Source organism: Onychomys torridus, chromosome 15 (genome assembly GCF_903995425.1).
Source record: "Onychomys torridus chromosome 15, mOncTor1.1, whole genome shotgun sequence".
NCBI lineage: Eukaryota > Metazoa > Chordata > Mammalia > Rodentia > Cricetidae > Onychomys > Onychomys torridus.
The window spans coordinates 77,261,501-77,278,484 of record NC_050457.1 but is presented as its reverse complement, the minus strand read 5'-3'; the positions used below and the strand labels follow the sequence as shown (position 1 = coordinate 77,278,484).

The 16,984-nt window shown below is 49.1% G+C and overlaps 1 protein-coding gene across 4 annotated transcripts in view; it reads right to left on the bottom strand.

Annotated features, from left to right (window-relative positions):
* The window catches only part of Slc12a7 (solute carrier family 12 member 7), an 80,904-nt gene that overhangs the window by 47,711 nt on the left and 16,209 nt on the right, over positions 1-16,984 (bottom strand). Inside the window, exon 1 of one of the 4 annotated variants that reach the window (XM_036207396.1) lies at positions 4,659-4,885. The exons of 2 other annotated variants lie outside the window; for them this stretch is intronic. In XM_036207396.1, coding sequence (XP_036063289.1) covers positions 4,659-4,782 — 124 coding nt within the window. In that variant the 5' untranslated portion in view covers positions 4,783-4,885. Of the gene's footprint in view, positions 1-4,658; positions 4,886-16,984 lie in introns of those variants that run through there. One more of the 4 variants, XM_036207397.1, reaches the window with a different exon arrangement.

Below are 16,984 nucleotides of genomic sequence, written 5' to 3'. Positions count from 1 at the left end.
CTGTACCAGGATGAGACAGGTGATCCATCTGAACACAGATGCACCAGGCCCAAGAAGGACACAGCCTTAGTAGATGACTTTTCCAGATCAATGTGACTGCAATGTCCAATTCCCAGGCAGCTCAAGTCTGCTTGGCCTTAAGGGGCATGGCATTATGTTGGGCCATTAGAGGGCCCTTCATCACAGGAGCTGTCTCTTCAACCCCTTGGAGCAGTTCAGACATTCACTCAGCAGAGTGGTCAAGAAGTCTGGACAACATTCTAGAAAAGGACACATTTCCAGCATTTCCAGGTCCAGGAGGTCCTCACATTAAAAAATATAATAGTAATAATAATAATAATAATAATAATAATAATAATAATAATAATAATGGCTGGGGGAAAAGTCAGACTTAGAACATACAGGTGCCTCATCACTCTTGAAGGTCACACCAGGAAAAGTGATACCCAAACACTTAGTAACAGTCTGACCATAGAAAAGGATGAAGCCCAATATCATGTGATCTTTTATTAGGAAGGAACCAGACCCTCTACCCTCATGTGCACACACAGTGCATATATGCATTTTCATACACATGAACATGGGCTAGGCAAGATAACAGGGTGCTGATACCTGTACCATTGATTCCTAAGGGAAGGGCCTGTTGCAAGGATGCAGTTGGGAGGAGGTAGGACACAGCCCACAACCATCTGGGTTCCCAGCAGTCAGCTGCTCAGTAAGATCCTTTGTTCCCTCTAGCTGTTTTATACAACTTTGTCTTACAATATTGGAGATCAAACCCATGGCCCCAAGGCATGCATCCTACCACTGAACAATAACTCCAGCACCATCTTTGGTTTAAAAAGGTACACAAAATTCATGCTTCCCCTCCTGCTCTGAGTCCACACACATTGTTGCAATCTCTGTGAAAGACCCTCAACCCCACCTTTAAGAACTCCCAGAAGGATGGTATTCGGGTCCATGCTCACATGCTCAGCCCCACCTTCAAGGACTCCTGACAAGACGGTGCTAGAGTCCATGCTCACTAGCCCCTGTCTGGATCTCCAACATCAGCGTGATACATCCTTTCCTGAAAATCCCAGGATGAGACTGTTGGTTCCTGTCCTAGCCTAGCAGGGCAAGGCCTGAAGTCTCAGGCTCAGGCCATTTCCTAACTGTACTGTCCTCTGAATCCTCATGTCCCAACCGTGAACCCCATGGCCAAGTGGGCAGAAAATCATTTCACTACCCCAACTGCCCAGCCTACAGGCAACCCACACACAGGACAAAGGTGACTCAGGCTGCCTCAGTCAGTGTATCAGTGGACAGGGTCACCTCTACAGAGAGAAGAAAGAAGTCCCCAGGTAACTCCAATGAGTCAGCTACTGAGCTGAATCACATGAATGGAATCTGAAAGGGGACCTGCAACCATGCTGGACGGAAGCCTGCACAGACGTCAGCTTTGACCTGGAGTGGAAGGGCTACCAGGTAGTGATTACCCTGCAATAAATCCAGCAAGAGTCCATGGTGGAAACTCCTTTCCTAGGCCTGGACACCTCACCAGGGGCCTTTCACCTTCCCTGACATAGTTTCCTATGGAGTCTTGAGATCTAATGATGCTCCACTCAGAGGTCAGATAGGAAGTGTCCTGGCCCTAAGCAGTGTCCTCTCTGCTCCCACACACTGAAAATATTCCAGCGTAACACCAAGAATTCACATTCACCCTTTCTACTTCTAGAGGAATCTCACAATAAATATAATCCAGGTCCAACTGCTTCTGTCCTGCAGAAAAGCTAAGGGGCATGATCCCTGTCCTCAGGGCACAATCCCAAGTGATTCCAGAACACATGCTTAAGTGCAGGGCCATTTGTGAGTGGACACCAGGAGGAAAACTAAGGAAGCAAATGTGGGCATCACACTTTCCACACTTGCCCCATCATTTACTTTATATGGGTTGGGAGACAGGTTCCTCATATGGGGCCAAGGACTTTATAAGTAGACACACACTGTCTAGAAGAGAGGGCCAACTTCATTTCTGCCACTGAACTGCCAGCCCAGGCCCTGCTTGGGTCACACAGCGCAGGGGAGGTCAAGGTTAAGACAGCCTACTGTATGGCCCAGGCAAAGGTCCACTTCCTACCCTCACACTATCTGCTTCCCTGGGAGAAGATGCATGAGGCCCAAGAGGGCAGCTGGCTTACTACTGTAACACATTTACAAGCTGACGAGGTTCCTAGCAGACTAGACAGACCTGGCCTTGCCAGACCCTCATCCTGGTCCCAAAAACACGGACTGTGTGAGCTGGGATGGCCTACGAGACCCCAGTTCCAACACAGCTTGGATCTGTGAGGTCTCCCAAACTCACGTCACCACAAGCAATACGCAGTACACATGTCCAGAAAACAATACTTCCAAGGACTGTCAAGGGATCTGCACAGAAGGCAGGACAAGGCTGTACAGTAGTGACTCCTGTGATCTGGCCAGTTGGCCCTGGCCTGTTGCCCACACACATGGTGTAGATCCACACAACACACCTTTGAGAAACCTTCTTCCTGCCTGTACAGGACTTACCCACCAACAACCAAGTGTGAGGTCCCTTTCCTACTGCTGGTTGGGTTCTAAAGCTCCTGTTAGAAACAGGACAAAACCCAGCAGACTTGAGAATACAGCACATTCACCCATTCATGTTTCAGTGGCTGAAGTTTCTAAAAACATCTTTATAGAAATAGGAAGTGCTTAGAGAACCAAATAATGAGCCCAGCCAAGTTACTCAAGTTCAACTCAGACCATAAAAGGATCATTAACACATACACAGGGCTGGGGATGTGGCTCAGTTGGTAGAGTGTTTGCCTAGCATGTACCAGGCCCAGATTCAATACCAATCAGCAACATGTTTTAAAAAAAAAAAAAAAAGTGGGTGTGGCAACACACTACTGTAATACAAGCAGTTGGTAGAGGCACCAGGATCAGGACTTCAAGGTCATCTTCAGCTACATATTGATTTTAAGGCTACATAAGACCGTGTCTCAAAACAATTAATGAATTAAAAGTGCCTGCTTGTACTCCTGTTAGCCTAAACATGTGCAGACAATAAGAATCCTAACAGTTACTTGCCTTCCCAGAAGTTGAATCCTCAGTCTTGACTTCAGGCACCACTTGGGGGCCCCCAATAGTAGAGGGGACAAAAAAAAAAAAAAAAAAAAATCAAAAGGAAAATTACCTCTGGCTGATACACCAATCATACTGGATGTCAGCAGATGTGTAGAACTGTCTACCTCAGGCCACCAGAAGGGCTGTTGGGGCTCTACTCTGAGAACCACTGTGATGCTGTGAACCTTCCTTCCTTCCACACTTCCCTGATGGTGGGACACTGAGTCTGGGCTTCTAGATTCAGCCTCCCTCGGAACTGGATTGTATGTATTTAGCCAGGCAAGAGCCCTGAGACACGGCATGTTTTGTCTATGCAGAGAAAGCCTCGACAGTCCAGCACCCCATGGTAAAGGTCATTGAGTGAGATAGATGGAAAGGTGGCTGACCTGAGCTAAGTCACTTCCTGGCCAGCATGCCTAGCCCGTGTCTGCAGGCTCCTAAAAGTGTGACCACAGGAAGCCCAGCTTTTCCTGCCTATCTACTGGGCAGCAAAAGCTCTGAGGTACTATGAAAGAGTCGTCTCTTGAGAACTGCACCCTCTCCCTCCCAGATCCTGAGCCTGGATCCCAATGGGAGACATGTGGGGCATGTGCAGCTGTGAATCTGTGCTGGGAGCTGTTACCTCAACAGCCCAAGTAAAGGGCCTGTTAGGATCTAGGTCTAGAGAAGAGTCCAAACAGAGAGGAAGGAGCCAGTTCAAGGTGACTTGCCATGAGCAGAGGGGAAGCTGGGTTCTTGGCGCTAGGATGGAGAGAGATTCCCAGACCCATCCTCACCCTGAGCAAAGTGAAAGTGCCAGAGAGCTCCGGATCCTGGGAACAAAGAGCAGCAAATAGAAGCCCGCGCTCAGACAGCGCAGCCCCCTCCCCAGGCTTACAAGGGCCTCTGTCCTTCCTCTGATCCCAAGGGAAGTTTGGTTGGTCCAAGGTCAGAGGCGGCAGATCTGGGATCCTAGTCGGATTTATTAGACGACCGCCCTGGGCCGGCCTGGAGCAAAGCAAAACAGGCCCAGAGGAAACCCTGTGCCAGTGAGACCACCCACCCAGGGGTCTGCACCTCGAGCTCTCCCAGGTGCCACCTAGGCACCTGGGCCTTCCCATTTCTATAGGTACCTCCAGCAGCTCTGCAACTCCACCCTAGTCCCGTCCGAGTTGCCAGACCAAGTCGTTTCCGGTGCTCAAGCCTCGGTGCTCCAGACAGGCCACGAAGAGAGGTGGAGACCGCGCCCCCAGGGCTGACCGAGCCAGGCCAACGGAGAGACTTGGGTTCCCCATGAAGCCCGAGAGAGGAGCAGGGTCGTGAATTCTAGGGACGGAACGCACAACACCAACAAACCACCAGCCCAAGAATCCTCTCCGGGTCCCGGGTCACTCCTCTGAGCCAGGCAGGCACCGGCTGGCCCTCCTGACCCCTTCCCGTCGCCCCGCTACACGCCGCGGGCCGCTGCCACCCACGAGCCAGAGCGGCCCAGCGGCGGCGGGAGGGCCCAGCCTCTGCCTTTGTCCCGCGGCAGGTGCCGCCAAGCTCACCCGACGTAGGGCAGGCGGGATCCGCGCTCTCGGGGGACCCCAGTTCCTCCGTTCGCTCAGCAGCCTCGTCCCCGGCGCCGTCGGCGCGCGCCTCCACCGGCACTACGGTAAAGTTCGTGGGCATGGCTCCGCTAGACTCCGCGGTCCGCTGCAGCCGCACGCCACTGCTCCTTAGCTGCCGCGGGACTCCGGCGTAGGGGCGGGGTCGGCCAGGCACGCCCCGGCCACCACGTGATCTCACCTGCCCGCCCCCACGGCCCAGGAAAAGTTTGCCCGGGGCGGGGCCCGGCGGCTTCCCAAATGACCACGCCCACTCAAGGCTCCGCCCTCCTGCCACTCCGCCCACTGTAGGCCACAGCCCCTGGCTTGCCATTCCAGAACGCTGCACCCTCAAGGATTCCGCACCCACGAACCCAGTCCTTAGAGGCCACCGCCGAACGAACTGTCCACGGAAGCAGACCTCCCTCAGCACCGGGAGACTCCAGTCCCGCCCCGCAGGACCGCGTCCCCGCCCCCACACACCCCTGCTCACAACACAGGCTCCCTGCCCTCCAAGAGCGGGTCACTCACCACTTCCTCAGTTTCAGTTCTCCCATTCTCACTCCAAACGCCCGTGGGGACTCTTTCCCCACAGCCTCACAGATCATGGCCCCTTTCAGCCTGTCTGCAGCTCAGCATCCAGGCTGCTAACCTAGCCCAGGGAATAAATGATCCCTGGCTAGCCACGGGGAGCTGTCCTTTGGGGCTTTGTGTACCCTGAGATTAATTCCACCCAAGACCGTCACTGGTCTCCGGGACAAGGCTTGGCCTGCCCATGCCCAGCCTCTTTGTACCTGCTGGCAGGAGTGTCCCACGACCCAACCTGGGGAACCCTTGCATCCCATCCTTGGAGGATGACGCTTCCTTCCTTGAGTTTGGCTCCAAGGAAATACTGTAAATTCCCAGGGTAGTGACAGGAAACTTTGAGCAGGGAGTTCCAGAATACCAACACGCGGGAAGTCACACTTCTTCCTTTTGGGACTTTGTACATTTTCAATGAAAGGCTGTTAGCAATCAAATACTCATCAGGGGAGAATTGAACTAATATGTTAGGGGCAGGCTTAGGGTGTAGCTCAGTAGAATAGGGTTCTCTACCATTTCAGAGATCCTGGTATCATACCCAGCACATTCCACAAAAAGCCATAGCTCCCAGGTGCAACGAATCGCCCAGAACAGTTTTAGATGGTCAAACAGAAACACCGGCTTACAGCTAGAGCGGCTCCCATGTGGAACAGTACCAGCCAGGACTGCCTGGCCCAATTCAACCAGGCACAAGGTCTGGAAGGCAGCTGCCAGGCCAGCGACCAAACTGGGATGCAGGAGCTACAGGATTCTGCATATACTACCCATGATAATAAAACATTTGGAAACCAACTCAGGGGGGAAAAAAGGCATTTCTGTGAAAGTCCAACTGTGCCCAGCATGGCCTGATTTCTACCCTCTCCTAGGAAGGCTCTTGTGGTCAGGAGCTTGAAGGAAACATGGGCCACTCAGGATGGCCCCTTATACAGTTAACTCCAGCTCAGGCCACACCTGTCACCCAACCTCCCTCCATCACCTGTTTGGACTTTAAGTGGAAACAGTGACCTCCTCAGAACATCCTTTTGGGGGTGAGGGGTTTGTTGAAAGATGGGGAGGCATTGCTGAGGGGGAAACAGAATATCCACTCAGTTAAGAACAGCCCCCCTGAGGATGAGCCCTCAATCACCCAAAGAAGGTTTCAGGGAGTTCAGCACTGAAAATTAAAAGTGATGCCCTCTCTGAACAGTGACATTATTAGGCCCATGCCCAAAGTGAACACAAAGGGTCACCTGGAAGGATTAGAACCCTTTTGAAGTGAGCTGGCCCAGGTACAAGGATCTCCATAACAGTGGGTCAGGACAGAACTCTGCCAGACCCAGAAGCCCTCCTGGAACCCTCTTAACCCCAACTCCCCACAAGTGACCCTCTCCAGACAGGCAACCACTTGACACCTAGCCTCCTTCTCTCCCTACCCTCCCCCCTCTCTTCCTGCCCTCCCCCTCTATTGTTTTTTAAGAGAGGGTCTAATAGTCCAGGTTGGCCTCAAATTTCAATATATTGCCAAAGATGACTTTGAATTACTGATTGTCTTACCTCTACCTCTCAAGTACTGGGATTACACACATGTGTAGATGTGCCCAATTATAGTTCATTTTTCAAACATGTCTGTCACTCAGGCCCATTTCCTGTGGCTGACTGATCATATGGCAAGGTCCATTACTGTACACACAAGTTGAGGAACCCAGACAACACTGAGCATTGCGCCCAAGGAAACTAAGGAGGAGTGTGGAGGCACTCACTCACGTATGCTGGGAGTTCAAGGGGCGAGGGGGCATCCACTGAGCTTGGCCAACTCACAGAAGGAGGAGCCCATGAATGGGACAGAGTAGCCTATGAGGATGTTTTAATTGCTACTAGGTAGAGATAGAAGATGTCCATCAACCCAGTGTGCAGAGCCCCAGGACCAATGCAGCACCAAGGTTTTGTTGTTTTGTTTGTTTGTTTGTTTTGAGACAGGGTTTCTCAGTGTAACAGCCCTAGCTCTCCTGGATCTAGCTCTCCTGGATCTTGCTCTGTAGACCAGTCTAGCCTTGAACTCAAAGAGATCTGCCTGCCTCTGCCTCCTGAGTGCTGGGACTAAAGGCATGTGCCACCACTTCCTGGCAAGCACCAAGTATTTTAACTTGAAAGAAAGTGGCTGACATGGAACCAGTGGTCAGCTACCAGACCTTCCTGGAGATGTGAGGGGTGTTCTGCTGATTTCAAAGGTTATAAAAAGGCAATGTAGCTGTGCTTTGTAACTGTTTCAGGCAGGATGCAAGTCTGATGAAAATTTCTACATCTGCAACAAGATGTGCAAAATAGGCTCCATTGTGCCGCCGCCTCCTCCTCCTCCTCCTCCTCCTCCTCCTCCTCCTCCTCCTCCTCCTCCCCTCCTCCTCCTCCTCCTCCTCTCTCTCTCTCTCTCTCTCTCTCTCTCTCTCTCTCTCTCTCTCTCTGTGTGTGTGTGTGTGTATGTGTGTGTGTGTGTGTGTGTGTATGTGTGTGTGCATGTGCATGCTCATGCTGTAAGTATATACACGGACAGTGCTTGTGCCAACCTCCACTGTGGGCCCTTAGGCACCTTCTACCTTTTGTCCGAGATGGTCTGTCATTTGTTTGGAACTTTGACACGCAGCTTAATCTAACTGGCCACTGAGCTTCCAGGGAGCCACCTGTCTCCACCCTCTACCTCCCTACAGTGCTGGGATTACAAGTATGTTGTTCGAATCTTAGATGGTCTTTTAATAAAAAACAAAAACCCAGAGCCAGATATTGGGATGAAAACTGAAAGATCAGAGAAGCAGACCAGCCAGCCACTAGTTCTTACCTCTACAAAATCCTCAGCCTAAAGAGAGTGAGTTCCTGTTTCCTCATGCCTTATGTTCCTTTCTTTCTCTGCCCTTCCATACCATATTACTTCCTGGGATTAAAGGTGTGTGTGCCACCATGCCTGGCTCTGTTCCCAGTGTGGCCTTGAACTTACAGAGATCCAGATAGACCCCGAGTGATAGGGTTAAAGATGTGTGCCGCCACTTCCTAACTTCTATGTCTAATCTAGTGGCTTGTTCTGTTCTCTGATCCTCAGGCAAGTTTATTAGGGTACACAATATATCACCACACAAGTATGAAGAAGTACTCAGATTTCAGTAAAACACTTGCAACCAGGCCGTCACCCCAGTCCCTCTGAAGTGCTTTCAAAGGACAAAATCAAGAAATAAGACGCAAAGGCCTGGCTCTCCTGCCACTTCCTTCCCCAACCTAACCTCAGAGATGAGTCTGCCCTCCTCACAGGGACCAGCGAGGCCACACTGAAGCCCTGAAACCCAGCCCTGATACCCAGGGTGGTACAGAGCTCAGTGGAACAGTGCAGTGCAGCTGCTGCTGTCCCCAACCCCCAATGATATTATATCACACACACCCCAAGCTGTTAGCGTCACACGCACACCAGCAATGTCTACTCCCATCTGTGACTGCTTGTCTTATAAAAGGTCCGGGGCTTTGATGCACATAATCACAGGCAGAAAGGAACTTCCTGCAGCCACTAGGCTTTGTCACTCACAACCTTAGGCTCTGGCACCTGAGGATCAGCCCAGGCTGAACCCTTCCTTGGGAGGCTGTCTTCAAGGAAGACCAAAGCCATACCCTATTTCTTACAGGGCTTTCCCAAGGCACATTACTCCTGCAATAGTCAGGAACAGACCACACCTACCACTGTTCTGTGAGGACTGAGCTAGGGACAGGAGCATCCAGTCTTGGGCTCTGGTAAGGTCCATCTGTCTTCAGTTCTCTCTTCATCCAAAATCCAGTCCACTTAGACCAAAGGCATACACGAAGTGTTACCAAAAGACCATTGAGTGTCATCGTCTGGTCGCATTCTCAGATTGCACTGCCCACCTATGACTGTTATCAGCTTAGGATCTTTCTGCTCAGCTATAGATACTGGCAAATCCAGTTCACTGCTCACATACCCCCAACCTATGGGAGCCTGGCTGGGCAGGACACTACATATGTGGCCCCCAGAAGCTGATAAGGAAACATAGCTTTCAATAAAACCAGCAGCTGCCAATTGGTACAGATTTGCCATCAATATCCCTTTGTGACCTTCAAATGTGCTTGCTCTTCACCCAGGGTAAACTGGAAAAATATTCTCCATGAAAATCTTCACATTTTTGTTCCCCCATAGCATGGGTGGAGAAGGGAGCCCAGTGCACATGACAGCCACTGTACACATGTGGATACTATACAGGTGGATACTATACAGGTGGATACTATACAGGTGGCTATGCAGCAATATAAAAAAGGCCACAACTGAGCAGCTGCTCCACAGAGGACGGCATGCCTGGGCAGTCCCTGGAGACACATGTAAGAGACTGCACCAAGTGATAATTCTACCCTGCTGTAGCAAACCTAGTCCCCAGGCTGTCAGAGGCATATGTAATGTGCAGCCACTTCGGTACACTGTATATCAGAGGCCAGGAAAACCAATGCTCCAGAAATGCCACCTCAACAGACACCAGAAGACTAAAGGCATGTATACAACAGCACAAACCATGGCAATATTGAACAGACTTCTCCCAGAGTACCCCCACAGTCCTGAAAGTTGGAGCCACTGCCACACATATTACAGGTGCCCTCACAACTTTGCTGAGGGCCAAAGCAGGTGCTTTACAATTTTATCCACCTGTGGTTTGAAGTGAAAACCCCAAACCTGAGGACACCTCCAATGCAGGGGATGGCCACATTTTGACCTGATTTGGTGGGAACAGGGGTTGTGTGCACAAAATTCAATTCAGACTGCAGAAGTGGCTTACACTACATTTGGACTGCTCTCAGTAAGAGAAAGGAAGTTTATCCAGGCTTGGAAAGCACAGAATTATTTTCCCAGTTTCTAACCTCAAAGAGTTGCTTTATGTTGTAACTGATTCCAGAACCACCTAACCCAGTGCCCTACACCAGGCCCAGGTGAACTGCCTGATAAACTGCAACTTCCACAGATACTTGGCAATGAGAGACCTGGGTTATTTCTGACACATCCTTCTGTCAACAGAACAGGGCAAGCCAGCAAATGTTTGTTAAATCACAAAGCCGACATAGTATAGAAGAACTCAACTGGTCCCCAGTCCAAGAAAAAGGTGCCTGCCTCCAAGGCCAGGATTTCTACAAGCGGAATTCCCAGACCGTGGATCTGTCCCACCCAATGGATCTGGCCCCCTGGGGGCCATCTGGCACCACAGTCCTATCTCCCCAGTAGCTCACAGCCACATGAGTAGGGAAGAGGCCTAAATTCAAGGCAAGAGCCTAACATTTACTTTACCCCAGACATATGTGAGGCTCTTTAACTCGTGTGTGTGTGTGTGTGTATGTGTGTGTGTGTGTGTGTGTGTGTGTGTGTGTGTGTGTTATGCATGTGTGTACAGGTTCATTTGTCTATAAGTGCATATGATGGAGGGCAGAGAATGACTTCAGGTTTCTTTCTTTATTGCTCTCTACCTTATTTTTTGAGACAAGATCTCTCACTGATTCTGGTACTTGTTTTTTGAGCTACACTGACTGCCCCAGAGACCCAACTATCTCCAACCACCCCCAGTTCTGGGTTTACAGATGCCTGTACCCCATGCTCAGCTTTTACACAGGTGTGGGGATCTGAACTCGGGTCTTCATGCAAGCAAAGCCAGCACTTTGTATACTGAACCAACTTCTCAGCCCGTGGTGGCTCTTCTTGGTTGTCTACTTGACTATGTCAGGAATTAACTAAATCCCAAGCACCAGGTATACCAGTGAGGAGGAACTTCTTTTAATTAAATTATTTGAAGTGAGAAGAGTCACTTTTAATCTGGATCTTTTGAGGTGGGAAGATACACCTTTAATGAGGGCCATACATTCTGCTGACATGACAGCCTATATAAGGGACGTAGAAGAATGAAGCTTGTTCTTTTCGCCTGCTTGCTCTTGCTGGCCAAGTTTGTTCACTAGCATGAGAACCTACTTCTTCAGGATTCTGGTGTATACTGAAGACCATCTATGACATCCAGCCTCATGGACTGAACAACTACTGGATTCTTGGACCTTGCATTGGTAGACAGCCATTGTTGGACTAGCCTGTAAGCCACTCTTAACAAATCCCATATATGCCAGGCGATGGTGCTGCACGCCTTTAATTCCAGCACTTGGGAGGCAGAGGCAGGCAGATCTCTGTGAGTTCAAGGTCAGTCTGGTCTACAGAGTGAATTTCAGAACAGAACAGATAGGGATGTTACATAGAGAAACCCTGTCTCAAACAACCAAAAACAAATCCCTGTGTATTATATATTCTGATATATATATTCTGTAAGTTTTGCTCCTCTAGGGAACCCTGACTAATACACAGCCTAAGCCCTTTTTGTACATAGCCCTAAACAACCATGGAAGAGAGAACAAACATCTGTAGGCACAGTAATAATATAATGCCTATTCTGTGGGTCTCAGGGTGGCCAAGTCACTTGCTCAAGGTCACACATCCAGCAGAAGGATGTCAGGGTCAGATAAGGAAACAAGTTCTAGGAGTGAATGGAAGGGCCAGGAAGCCTCTGCCCAATCGGTGCCCTGCCCAGGCCCCATAGGACACATGCCCAGGCTGCCCTCAGTACTGAGGAGGTTCTTCTGGGAAAAGCAGTTAGATGCATATTCTGAGGGGCCTCAGAATAGATATGCTCTCTGGCATCCAATGACTTGTGCGTGGCGGAATGCCTAGAAGTAAGTGTGGCTCCCCAACGACAGGTTGAGTCCCATACTACCCTCCTCAGCCCAGCAGCCCACTCCTAAGTCACAGCTCCCAGATGGCATCATAGCTGTGGCTGTGCACATAGTAGGATAAGTGTATCTCCATCTCAGCTCTTCCCCCCCATGGTGCTCTTCTCCCCTCAACCCCGGCATGCTCTAGACCCGGTGTTTCTGACATGAAGCTGCATCAACCCACTCATTCTCCTTCCAGCTGACTGAAGACCAGGACATGCTGACCGTCTGACCAAGCCAGGCCCCTCCCCTGTGGACTGTTCAAAGCCAAGGAGACTTTGGAGGTAAGACTTGCAAACCCACTCGGTGTCCGAATCCTGGCTGACATCCATCCAAACTGAAAATTCCTCCTTGCAGGGTAGCTGTGGCCATCGGGATGTCACATGAAAACAGCTGGCCATAGGCCACTGTCCCTCTAGCTGTTGCTGGCACCTTGTGAGTTACTGTTAAAAACATCCACTTTGAGCTGGCAAGATGGCTTGGTGGGTAAAGGCACCTGAGTTTGATCCTCGAGACCCAAGTAGAGGTAGAAGAGAATAAAGTCCACAGAGTTGCCTCTGACCTCCACATACATGCCATGGCACATCCCTGCCCCACATCACTCACACAGACTAACGAATAAAAAAGAAAACATTTTAATCTAGTTATTTTCTTGCTTTTTCCTGGTTTGGGGGTGTGGGGGTTTGGTTTTCTGAGGGGTGTTTATTTGCTTGCTTATTTTGAAACAGAGCCTTGGGGCTGGAAAGATGGCTCAGAGGTTAAAAGCACTGGCTGCTGTTCCAGGGGTCCTGAGTTCAATTCCCAGCAACCACATGGTAGTTCACAACCATCCAGGATATACATAATAAATAAATTTTAAAAAAAAATTAAAAAGAAACAGAGCCTTGATGCACAGTCCTCATTGGCCTGGCATTCACTATGTAGACCAGGCTAGCCTCTGAACTTACTTCAACTCCTGCTTCTGACTCCCAAGAGCAGGTATTATAGGCATGTACCTCCACACACAGCTTTGCTTTTCCTTTTTAAAAGAATTTACTCTGTTTAATTGCAAAAAAAATGTAAAATGCATAAATATTAACCTCATAACCATAGGACACAGTTCTATGCCCTGAAACGCTTCCCACGGCTATGCAGCATCACCATGACCCATCATCTTCAGCACTTTCTCCTCTTCCCCAACTGCAACTCTGTCCCCAGGAAGCACCAGCTCCCCAGCCCCTGACCCCTCCATTCTTCCAGTCTATGAGTACAGTGGCTCTAGAGACATCGTGTGAGTGGAGTCACACATTTGTCCTTTTGTGACTGGCTTGAATCACTGAGCACAATGTCCTCGAGGCTCATCCATGCTGCAGCTTGTGTAAGAATGTCCTTCCCTTTCGGATCCAGGAACATCCCACTGTGTGATGGACCCTGCCTTGCTTACCTGATGGGCACTAGAGTTCTTTCCACCTCTTAGCTATTGTGAGTAATTTTCTCCTGTTTAATGAGTTCCCCCTAATGAGCGGAATAGTTCCTGGTTATATATCTAAGTAGAATAAAAGTGGTTAAAGGGCTCCACAGCTTTTGTAGAGAACCATATCTTCACATACAATCTATCTGGGAAAAACAAGATACGGCATGGCGAGGTCTGTCTGGTAGGGCTAGGGGATGACTTCCTGCCCTGCCTAAACCAAGCATATTTTGTAACCCGGGCAGCACTGCCCAGACAAAAATACTTCACAATCCTTTAAGTTAACCAGATATTACTGCCCAGAGATAAGCAAGCTACCTCCTAGCATGATCTCTGTCCTATTATTAACTTAGCACTGATAAGCTAACACAGGCCTGTGCCAAAGGTCATTCTTCGGTTGCAGGGAGGTGGAGATGGCCAGTCTTACAGACTCTTGGGTTGTGTTGATACTGCACAGAAAAACAAACTCAGCAAGCAGAGCAGAAACTACTGCAGAGCCTCAGCCTCCTGGAGCTCACCCTGGGGCTCAGACATCTTGCAGTGCAGCAAGATTTTCCTGCTGGGAAATACTACCAGCCCCTCAAAACCCAGAGGATCCACTGCTGGATCCCAGAAGGACTTCAAGAAAATGAGTAAAACTGTCCAGCCAGGTTTTGCACCCTGAGGGGCAGCCACTCAGCAAGGCCACAGGGCAGCTGAAGACTGAGGCACTGTGGGTGAACCCTCCCCCATAGGCTTCGGAATACTCAACCTCTGAGCATTTCTGTGTGCCAGGGGGACCTACATGTACATTGCTAAGGCAGTAGACACTTGCCAAACTGACTGGATTCTCATCTTCTCATGCTTTCAAGTTCAAATTTTGCTTTAAAGACTAAACTAAAATCTACCTCTTTGTCCCAATCCTTGTCTTCTATTTCATTAAAAGATGAGAGAAGGAGAAATGTGTTTGTCTAGCAGTTTCTGACGTAGATAACTCTCTTGGCTTCATCATCTTATTCGAACTTTAAATATTTGGCTTATTTCCCATGACAGACAAGTCAAGCAAACATACTGTCTGCCATCAAGAATGAACTTCTTTGTGTAAATAGTGCAAGTCATTAATTTCTATTTCCTCAGGGCATGAGTTAAAAATACATTTTGAAAATGAGCTTTGATTGCTATTGAAGTACATGAGCATCACATGGCCCTTGCAACTCTAAACTCACTATACCACGTCAGCCTCCCCGAAGGCACAGCTAGATCCTTTCTACTAGACAAACTGCACAATCCAAAAATGTTTAATAGCAGGATATGGATGAGTCCAGAGACCAGAAAAAAAAAAAATCTCTCTAGAGGCAAGGCTAGAGTGCAGAGCACTTGCATAGGTGCTTGAGGCTCTGAGTTCAATACCTGGTCCTAACATAAGGGGAGGGGAGGAGAGGGGAAGGGAAGGGAGGGGAGGGAAGAAGAGGGGAAGGGAGGGGAAGGAAGGGGAGGGAAGAAGAGGGGACGGGAGGGGAGGAGGGGAGGGGAGGGGAGGGGAGGGGAGGGGAGGGGAGGGGAGGAGAGGGGAGGGGAGGGGAGAGGAGGGGAGGAGGAAGTAGAGAGAGAGATCACAGTTACCACAGTCACCAAGTAGAGATTAGTTCAATTAACAGGTACATGCAGCTAGGATTATGAATGTTTTACCATAGGGTGGTACATGTTTGAGGAGATAGATACAGATACGTTCACCCTGACTTACAAATCAATCAATCAATCAATCTCTCTCTCTCTCTCTCTCTCTCTCTCTCCACACACACACACACACCAAAATAAAAACAAAACAAAACAAATCTATGTCAAATGTTAACTTTGTGTTTTTAGGTATCAGTTAAGTGAACTTCATTTTAAAAAGAAGAAAAGCAAAAATATTTTTAACCTCATCTCTGGCCATGGCAGAATTCTTATTTTTAGTGGCCAAAGGAAGGGGGTGGACCCAGGAGGCTGGGATGTCCCCTACCTTAATTACCCCTCAGCAAATGTCTCCTTAAAGATGAAGGCAGAATCAGACATCTCCAAACCCATAAAACCAAAGGGTGCATCCAGGCAGAAGGCCCAGTCCTGAGAACGTTCAGGAACACAGACCAGTGATATGGGGGGCCATGAAGGTAAATCTAATCTACTGCCTTGACACGGCAGCAGGGGCTGTGTGGAACAGAGTCCGAAAACAGACATGCCTGCGGGGTAGGGCCGTAATTCCTAAGAGCACAGAGGTCTCAGGTGCAAATGGCCTTAATTACAAGCTCTCTGAGCAAGTCATAGGCAGCTGTTTCAAGAAAACCCATGGCCACATTCTAAGACTGTGATTCCTACTTATAAAAATTGCTCTTCTGAGAGAATATAGTTGGATCATAGAACAATTCCATGGCATATGCCTAGGTTCAATCAAACAAATAAATACTGTTTCTTCAATCCTAAAGGAGGCGAAAGAAATACACCCCTGGTGTACACTGCAGGGGCTGCAGACCCAAGAGAATAATGGATAATTTGCCAGGAGAAGTTAGAGATTTCAAAACACTAGGCTGGGTCCACACTGGGCTTGGTAACTGATAAAACACTGGACAGAACAAAACCAGATTAGGACAAGGGAAGATGGAGCTAACTGGCAGAAGAACACCTCTCACTCCCCCATGCTACCCTGCCACTCTGGCTTCTCACCTCCATTAGCAAGGGAACAAAAGAGACTATGACCTCTGTCCACAGAGGAATGAGCAGAAAGTCAGCCACAGAAACGACCACAAGAAAATTGCTAAAGCCTTGGGGATTTATGCAACACATTCCAAAGACCTGATGTCTTAAAGGAGTCACAGCTGAAATCCAACACTATCTTTTCCCCAGGGTTGGAGTCGGGGAGTTCCCTCCTTGTGGATCTAGTGATAATTATAAAGACAATGTGTGAGAGTGTGTGTGTGTGTGTGTGTGTGTGTGTGTGTGTGTGTGTGTTGTGTGTGTGTTAAACTGTGTGTCTAGAAAGCCATGTGGAAATCCAGGCCAGGTACCTTGCTACTACATACACCAGCTCTCACTTTTTGATGCTACCCAACCACAGTGGGCTCTATAGCATGGGAATCATAGGGAATGTGACCTGATCCCAGAGGAACCAATCTTGATGGGAAAGAAACTGCATCTTTGTAGATGTTAAGTTGAGCTGAGGTGATGATGTGGGTGGAGTGGCAATAATTCCATGCCTGGTGTCCTCACAGGGAAAGATCTGAAGATTCTGAAGAGAGATACAGAAGAACCCATGGGAGATGTCAAAGACCATACTCAGCACACAGCCTTCCAGACCACTGCCCTGTGTCCTTCCTTCCCACTCTATAAAATCCCCAAGTACCCTCAGACAGAGCATTGAGAGTGATGGGCTCTCCATTTTCTAGGGGCCAAACCTCAAATAAATCTGATTTCCCTTCCAGCTCACATTTCTTGAATATTGACTTTTGATTGGTGAGAAGTGAAGTGAATCCAGTAACAACATTTACCA